This window comes from Lepisosteus platostomus, chromosome 9, assembly GCF_059453375.1.
Source record: "Lepisosteus platostomus isolate fLepPlt1 chromosome 9, fLepPlt1.hap1, whole genome shotgun sequence".
Lineage (NCBI taxonomy): Eukaryota > Metazoa > Chordata > Actinopteri > Semionotiformes > Lepisosteidae > Lepisosteus > Lepisosteus platostomus.
In genome coordinates this window covers 6655936-6665534 of record NC_142619.1, presented here as the reverse complement: position 1 = coordinate 6665534, position 9599 = coordinate 6655936, and the positions used below count along the sequence as shown (strand labels likewise).

Sequence of the window (9599 nt, the reverse complement as noted above, 5' to 3'; positions counted from 1 at the left end):
CTCCATGTTTTTCTTCTTCACTCAGATTGAGGTGTAGGAGCTTTATGTCTGCTGGTGGAATCTGTGCTTCTTAAACTTCAGAGTCAGTACTTTGATCCAATTCGAATATCGATGAAACAAGCCAACAGCTATAAAGTTGGGGTGTATTTAATACCTTGGAGATAACTCACCTGGCTGAAAAAAACGAAATGGAATTATTTAAAAAGGAACTCTCCATTTGACCTTTTTTGCAGGTGAAAATATTTATAGTTATACAGGATGTCTTATAAATTCATGAATATTATTAAATGTTAATTATTACATAACCAGCCAGTAAAACTGCTGAAAAGAAAAAAAATAAATCAATTTAAAAAACTACAACTTTTTTCATTTCAAAACAATACATTAAAGCATTTGAGTTAAATTGTCTTAATCAGTAATGAAATATCTTCTTTGATGAGTTTCAGTTGAACAACCAAAAACCATTCATAAATAAATAATAATTAAAAACTCTTCACAGTGCTGCATATCCCCGTTTTATTAAACCAGTTTTTAAGCACTTTTTTTGTTTATACGGTGATAAAGTATAAACTAACATGGGAAATTAAAAATGTATGAATTCACCAGAAAACAAAACCAAAATATAGCACATTTCCAAAATAAAATTCGGAACTAAAAAATTCGTTTTCAGATTCCATTTGGGAAAAATAAGCACATGATGTCAAAATATTTCTATGGGCTGCTGCTTCACTGATTTTCTCACTCGATAATTATTCTTCTACTGATCCCCAAATGTTGTTCATATCTTAACACATGACATTGGACCTGTTTAAATTACAGTTTAACCCCAACATTTCTCGAGTTCTTGAGTATTTGGGTGGGAAAATTACAATTTAATGTTTCAGATTTCCTTATCTATTAAAATATCCTAAATAGTTTTAGAACGGAAGTCTGAAGAAATGCCTAATCATGCACTCAATAATTACACAGTTTTCTTCCTTTTGTGTCTGGATAATTTTTCCTTGTGTGACGACAGTTAATCTAAGTTCCCTTATTTTCTATTTAAATGATTAAAATTATTTTCTTTATTAAATTGATCTGTATTTCAATTCTAATGTCAATGAAATAAGCATGCAAAGATAAAAATGTAGTGTACTTCATACTTTAGTGACAAGTCATCTGGCTAAAGAAATGAAATGTAATCATTTTAAAAGTAACCTCAAATTCTGAAAATTTTAAGCAAATAAAAATGATGACATTTAAATGAATTATAATTGAATAAAAACATATAAAATAATAACACGTAAGCAGTCTGTAAAACTGCTCAAACTAAAAATAAAAAATCAACCTCATTCATAATCTTTTCTGGTTTTCAAAACAAAATCATGATTCATTAAACAATACATTACAGTGTTTGATTTTAATACCCAGTACCAGTGATGAAATGTTTTCATTATTAAATTTTCCTGTCAACAACAATAAAACTGTCAATAAATCATTATACAACAACCTTCAAAATACAATCACTGATTTAATAACACAGTCGTAAAACATATTTTTATGGTTCATACTGTATATTGTATGATAGTGTATAACTTAAGAAAGAAAATCAAAAGATAATACCACTTGAATTATTATTTCAATAAACAAAGCCAAAATCTTTATATTTTCATGATCTTTTATGGGGTATGTATTTTAGGACCATGTGCTCATGGGTTTGAATTTCAGCCAAAAGGTACGTAAGATACAGAACTTCTCTACTCTAGAGGCATAGTCATTTCTAAGATCTTTTGAAATAACAACATAAAAGACACCAAAAATTAAAACATTGACAAAAAACATATGCAGATTTCAAAGATGGTCTTAAATGAGATAGGTGTCACAATTGTATGTAGAGTACACAGGTGATACAGTGTTTTCAATGACTTCCCCACAATCCCTTCAAAGTATAACATTTTTGAAGACTTTTAGACTTGAAATTTGTAATTTAATGTATTATGCATATCGAAATCCTACATCTGTACATAAATCCCATAGCGTATTAAATTGAAAAGTAAGATAAACTGCTCAGTCATATACACAATACGGCAAATGACTCAATTTCCTTCTGCGTCTGAAAGGTCTGGATAACTTTCCGTTGCATCACATCATTGCTGTAAGTTCCGTTATGCCAAGGCTATATAATCTGAGAGAGAGCCGTCTCTGAATTATCCACCTCGACTACACTACATCTGCAGACTTCAGACTGCTTGTGAGGATACAATCACCTAACGATGCCGGAACAAACAGAGCTTATTCACAGCTTCAAGGGCATTCCCTTCTCAACCACGGTCTCCACAGAGCTGCTCCAAGCCCTGGACACGTTTGAGGCCAGAGAAGATGATGTAGTCTTAGTGTCCTATCCAAAATCAGGTAAGAACATTCCTCTCCAGAGCATGGGTTTTCTGAAAACTTTCTTTCTGTCTCCCACATTTATGTGGTTTTTGAAACCTGACAGCTTGATTTCACACGTGATCTTTTGGCTTCTCCCAGGCACCCATTGGCTGACAGAGATCATGAAGAACCTGTACCACTGCAACAGCGACAACAACGCAACAGGCCAGGTGACCCTGACTTCAGCTCTGGAGTTTGGAGATCTCTCCAAATTTGACGAGCTGAGGAACCTGCCCAGCAAGAGACTCATCCCCACACACCTCAGCCATGACATGATCCCTGTGCAGTTCAAAACAAAGAAATGCAAGGTAGGCACTGGCAACCTCCAGTACACTTCTCAACTCTTAAAGATTAGTTGACAATGACTGGGCGTTTATTAGTCCTATACATGACGTTCCTAAAAGTTGTGATTAAATAATGAAGTATGTCTAAATTTACCTTTGTTTTCTTTGCAGATGATTTATGTGATCAGGAATCCCAAAGACACTGCAGTTTCAATGTTTCACTACTACCAACAAAACCCTCTTCTGCCCAAGATTGAGAAGTGGTCAACCTTTTTGGACATGTTCTTGAAAGGAGAAGGTAAGCATATTGTTCAGCCTTGCTTCGTGTTCGGTACAGATTTGTAAACAATAAGATACATTCCACTTTCTTAGAATTATGCTACTACTGGTTCATGATGCTGGAAACGTTTCTTCCATTGTATTCATTCAAGAACTTTGATTAGAAATAATCCCACTTCTTAGTCACAGTCTGGATACCAAACTATATGGAAACTGGAGTAAAACAATCATGTCTAACAAACGGCAACATCACATTTCCAATTAGGACTAACATTTCTTTCTTTCTATTGCAGTGGTCTATGGATCTTGGATTGATCATGTCCAGAGCTGGGAGAAGAATCAACATGATGAAAATACACTTTTTCTGTACTACGAGTCCATGAAGAAGGTGAGTTTCTAAAACATATAAAGTAAACAGTGATGTCAACATTATTCCATGGAATTGTATTTGAAACTGAGAACAGGAGACACTTCTTTACTCAAAGGGCAGTGGGAGCATGGAACAAGCTACCAAGCCATATTGTCAAAGCTGATACACTGGCTTCTTCTTTAAAACAGCTGGACTAGATTCTTGCATCCCTGAACTACTAATAAGGAAGCCAAATGGCCTCACTTCTAACAGGGGCTTCTGTTTTTACTCCTAAAAGGTGTAAACAGGTGTAAATGATAGTTGTGAATTGTTCACATGATAGTTGTAACTAAATGACTAAATAAACTGTCATTTTGTGTTTCACAGGACCTCCCAAAATACGTCAAGGAGATCAGTTCATTTTTGAACATCAGCGTCTCCGAAGATCAAATCAATGAGATCGTGAAGAAATCCTCCTTCAGCGAAATGAAAGAAAAGGCACAGAAGGAGAAAGTCGACACAAAGCACACAGTTTGCGCACTGACATCTGATAAGAAGCTGATCTTCAGGAAAGGTGAGGCCTTCATTTCAAATGCCAATATTTCAGACAGTATATTGAAAAGCAGAATTGTTGGATATCAAATGGGTACAACCTGCATTTCCAGCCTCTTGTAGCTATTTACAGAAAACACAAGGGACACATTAACCCATCCATAATTCAATCTGTTATACAATGCTAGTTTGTTGTTATTTCAACAGGGTGTAAATGAATCTGCAGGGCAAAGTATTTCTCAAGAGTATTTCCAGTATGAAACGTCATAAGAAAAGTTCTTTTTTCATTCATGTAGTAAGAATGATTCTCAAGACTACCAGAATCACTAAAAAGAAGAGACCAGTCTTACTTTAAAGACATCAGATTGTGTAAATGCACATCACATACGTCATGAAATTGTGTTTTCTAACTTGCCATTCTCTTTCAATGTGTAGGTGCTGTGGGTGACTGGAAGAATCATTTTACCTCCAAGCAGAACTTCCAGTTTGAAGCACTGTTTAAGGACAAGATCAACTCCAGTGAATTAGCAAGACAAGCTGAATATGAGTGTTAGCAAGGAAGGGATGAAGTATGCTGTGAAATACGATCTCATCCCTTTTGTATTCATTATCACCAGCATATTCTGTCCCTTCATAAAACTGACAGTTACTTTTGGTACAATATGAATAGAATTTCTTAAAGCACTAGAAATACTCTGTAATTTATTTTCCCATAAAAGTGACTTTTCACATTTGTTGTTCAAAGTTCTGTAAAGGAAATATACTGATACTGAAATGAATGTGTACAGGATATTTATGTTAGATATAAATAACATTATTTATTTAATATTTTAATATATTTAAAAACTGTGCATTTCTCTGTGTTTTTGTAAATGTACGTGACATTTTGTTATTTGCAATTAATAAATGATCATTTTGGCTAAGACTCCATGTTTTTCTTCTTCACTCAGATTGAGGTGTAGGAGCTTTATGTCTGCTGGTGGAATCTGTGCTTCTTAAACTTCAGAGTCAGTACTTTGATCCAATTCTAATATTGATGAAACAAGCCAACAGCTATAAAGTTGGGGTGTATTTAATACCTTGGAGATAACTCACCTGGCTGAAAAAAACGAAATGGAATTATTTAAAAAGGAACTCTCCATTTGACCTTTTTTGCAGGTGAAAATATTTATAGTTATACAGGATGTCTTATAAATTCATGAATATTATTAAATGTTAATTATTACATAACCAGCCAGTAAAACTGCTGAAAAGAAAAAAAAATAAATCAATTTAAAAAACTACAACTTTTTTCATTTCAAAACAATACATTACAGCATTTGAGTTAAATTGTCTTAATCAGTAATGAAATATCTTCTTTGATGAGTTTCAGTTGAACAACCAAAAACCATTCATAAATAAATAATAATTAAAAACTCTTCACAGTGCTGCATATCCCCGTTTTATTAAACCAGTTTTTAAGCACTTCTTTTGTTTATACGGTGATAAAGTATAAACTAACATGGGAAATTAAAAATGTATGAATTCACCAGAAAACAAAACCAAAATATAGCACATTTCCAAAATAAAATTCGGAACTAAAAAATTCGTTTTCAGATTCCATTTGGGAAAAATAAGCACATGATGTCAAAATATTTCTATGGGCTGCTGCTTCACTGATTTTCTCACTCGATAATTATTCTTCTACTGATCCCCAAATGTTGTTCATATCTTAACACATGACATTGGACCTGTTTAAATTACAGTTTAACCCCAACATTTCTCGAGTTCTTGAGTATTTGGGTGGGAAAATTACAATTTAATGTTTCAGATTTCCTTATCTATTAAAATATCCTAAATAGTTTTAGAACGGAAGTCTGAAGAAATGCCTAATCATGCACTCAATAATTACACAGTTTTCTTCCTTTTGTGTCTGGATAATTTTTCCTTGTGTGACGACAGTTAATCTAAGTTCCCTTATTTTCTATTTAAATGATTAAAATTAGTTTCTTTATTAAATTGATCTGTATTTCAATTCTAATGTCAATGAAATAAGCATGCAAAGATAAAAATGTAGTGTACTTCATACTTTAGTGACAAGTCATCTGGCTAAAGAAATGAAATGTAATCATTTTAAAAGTAACCTCAAATTCTGAAAATTTTAAGCAAATAAAAATGATGACATTTAAATGAATTATAATTGAATAAAAACATATAAAATAATAACACGTAAGCAGTCTGTAAAACTGCTCAAACTAAAAATAAAAAATCAACCTCATTCATAATCTTTTCTGGTTTTCAAAACAAAATCATGATTCATTAAACAATACATTACAGTGTTTGATTTTAATACCCAGTACCAGTGATGAAATGTTTTCATTATTAAATTTTCCTGTCAACAACAATAAAACTGTCAATAAATCATTATACAACAACCTTCAAAATACAATCACTGATTTAATAACACAGTCGTAAAACATATTTTTATGGTTCATACTGTATATTGTATGATAGGGTATAACTTAAGAAAGAAAATTAAAAGATAATACCACTTGAATTATTATTTCAATAAACAAAGCCAAACTCTTTATATTTTCATGATCTTTTATGGGGTATGTATTTTAGGACCATGTGCTCATGGGTTTGAATTTCAGCCAAAAGGTACGTAAGATACAGAACTTCTCTACTCTAGAGGCATAGTCATTTCTAAGATCTTTTGAAATAACAACATAAAAGACACCAAAAATTAAAACATTGACAAAAAACATATGCAGATTTCAAAGATGGTCTTAAATGAGATAGGTGTCACAATTGTATGTAGAGTACACAGGTGATACAGTGTTTTCAATGACTTCCCCACAATCCCTTCAAAGTATAACATTTTTGAAGACTTTTAGACTTGAAATTTGTAATTTAATGTATTATGCATATCGAAATCCTACATCTGTACATAAATCCCATAGCGTATTAAATTGAAAAGTAAGATAAACTGCTCAGTCATATACACAATACGGCAAATGACTCAATTTCCTTCTGCGTCTGAAAGGTCTGGATAACTTTCCGTTGCATCACATCATTGCTGTAAGTTCCGTTATGCCAAGGCTATATAATCTGAGAGAGAGCCGTCTCTGAATTATCCACCTCGACTACACTACATCTGCAGACTTCAGACTGCTTGTGAGGATACAATCACCTAACGATGCCGGAACAAACAGAGCTTATTCACAGCTTCAAGGGCATTCCCTTCTCAACCACGGTCTCCACAGAGCTGCTCCAAGCCCTGGACACGTTTGAGGCCAGAGAAGATGATGTAGTCTTAGTGTCCTATCCAAAATCAGGTAAGAACATTCCTCTCCAGAGCATGGGTTTTCTGAAAACTTTCTTTCTGTCTCCCACATTTATGTGGTTTTTGAAACCTGACAGCTTGATTTCACACGTGATCTTTTGGCTTCTCCCAGGCACCCATTGGCTGACAGAGATCATGAAGAACCTGTACCACTGCAACAGCGACAACAACGCAACAGGCCAGGTGACCCTGACTTCAGCTCTGGAGTTTGGAGATCTCTCCAAATTTGACGAGCTGAGGAACCTGCCCAGCAAGAGACTCATCCCCACACACCTCAGCCATGACATGATCCCTGTGCAGTTCAAAACAAAGAAATGCAAGGTAGGCACTGGCAACCTCCAGTACACTTCTCAACTCTTAAAGATTAGTTGACAATGATTGGGCGTTTATAAGTCCTATACATGACGTTCCTAAAAGTTGTGATTAAATAATGAAGTATGTCTAAATTTACCTTTATTTTCTTTACAGATGATTTATGTGATCAGGAATCCCAAAGACACTGCAGTTTCAATGTTTCACTACTACCAACAAAACCCTCTTCTGCCCAAGATTGAGAAGTGGTCAACCTTTTTGGACATGTTCTTGAAAGGAGAAGGTAAGCATATTGTTCAGCCTTGCTTCGTGTTCGGTACAGATTTGTAAACAATAAGATACATTCCACTTTCTTAGAATTATGCTACTACTGGTTCATGATGCTGGAAACGTTTCTTCCATTGTATTCATTCAAGAACTTTGATTAGAAATAATCCCACTTCTTAGTCACAGTCTGGATACCAAACTATATGGAAACTGGAGTAAAACAATCATGTCTAACAAACGGCAACATCACATTTCCAATTAGGACAAACATTTCTTTCTTTCTATTGCAGTGGTCTATGGATCTTGGATTGATCATGTCCAGAGCTGGGAGAAGAATCAACATGATGAAAATACACTTTTTCTATACTACGAGTCCATGAAGAAGGTGAGTTTCTAAAACATATAAAGTAAACAGTGATGTCAACATTATTCCATGGAATTGTATTTGAAACCGAGAACAGGAGACACTTCTTTACTCAAAGGGCAGTGGGAGCATGGAACAAGGTACCAAGCCATATTGTCGAAGCTGATACACTGGCTTCTGCTTTAAAACAGCCGGACTAGATTCTTGCATCCCTGAACTACTAAAAAGGAAGCCAAATGGCCTCTTGTCACTTCTTACAGGGGCTTTTGTTTTTACTCCTAAAAGGTGTAAACAAGTATAAATGATAATTGTGAATTGTTCACATGATAGTTGTAACTAAATGACTAAATAAACTGTCATTTTGTGTTTCACAGGACCTCCCAAAATACGTCAAGGAGATCAGTTCATTTTTGAACATCAGCGTCTCCGAAGATCAAATCAATGAGATCGTGAAGAAATCCTCCTTCAGCGAAATGAAAGAAAAGGCACAGAAGGAGAAAGTCGACACAAAGCACACAGTTTGCGCACTGACATCTGATAAGAAGCTGATCTTCAGGAAAGGTGAGGCCTTCATTTCAAATGCCAATATTTCAGACAGAATATTGAAAGGTAGAATTGTTGGATATCAAATGGGTACAACCTGCATTTCCAGCCTCTTGTAGCTATTTACAGAAAACACAAGGGACACATTAACCCATCCATAATTCAATCTGTTATACAATGCTAATTTGTTATTTCAACAGGGTGTAAATGAATCTGCAGGGCAAAGTATTTCTCAAGAGTATTTCCCATATGAAACGTCATAAGAAAAGTTGTTTTTTCATTCATGTAGTAAGAATGTTTCTCAAGACTACCAGAACCACTAAAAAGAAGAGACCAGTCTTACTTTAAAGACATCAGATTGTGTAAATGCACATCACATACGTCATGAAATTGTGTTTTCTAACTTGCCATTCTCTTTCAATGTGTAGGTGCTGTGGGTGACTGGAAGAATCATTTTACCTCCAAGCAGAACGCCCAGTTTGAAGCACTGTTTAAGGACAAGATCAACTCCAGTGAATTAGCAAGACAAGCTGAATATGAGTGTTAGCAAGGAAGGGATGAAGTTTGCTGTGAAATACAATCTCATCCCTTTTGTATTTATTATCACCAGCATATTCTGTCCCTTCATAAAACTGACAGTTACTTTTGGTATGAATAGAATTTCTTAAAGCACTAGAAATACTTTGTAATTTATTTTCCCATAAAAGTGACTTTTCACATTTGTTGTTCAAAGTTCTGTAAAGGAAATATACTGATACTGAAATGAATGTATACAGGATATTTATGTTAATTATAAATAACATTATTTATTAATATTTTAATATATTTAAAAACTGTGTATTTCTCTGTGTTTTTGTAAATGTACATGACGTTTTGTTAGTTGCAATTAATAAAAGATCATTTTGGCTAAGA

The 9599-nt window shown here is 34.1% G+C and overlaps 2 protein-coding genes across 2 annotated transcripts; both read left to right on the top strand.

The window, feature by feature from the left end:
- Positions 1-2177: 2177 nt before the first annotated feature.
- Positions 2178-4801, top strand: LOC148654466 (sulfotransferase 6B1-like). The gene is made up of 6 exons (XM_088646703.1): positions 2178-2391; positions 2512-2720; positions 2868-2994; positions 3269-3363; positions 3712-3898; positions 4312-4801. The coding sequence occupies exons 1-6, from the start codon at positions 2253-2255 to the stop codon at positions 4428-4430; spliced, it is 876 nt and encodes a 291-aa protein (XP_088502829.1). The 5' UTR covers positions 2178-2252; the 3' UTR covers positions 4431-4801.
- A 2177-nt stretch (positions 4802-6978) lies between these two features.
- LOC148654465 (sulfotransferase 6B1-like) lies at positions 6979-9599 on the top strand. The gene is made up of 6 exons (XM_088646702.1): positions 6979-7193; positions 7314-7522; positions 7670-7796; positions 8071-8165; positions 8519-8705; positions 9116-9599. Exons 1-6 carry the CDS (start codon positions 7055-7057, stop codon positions 9232-9234), a joined length of 876 nt encoding a protein of 291 aa, XP_088502828.1. The 5' UTR covers positions 6979-7054; the 3' UTR covers positions 9235-9599.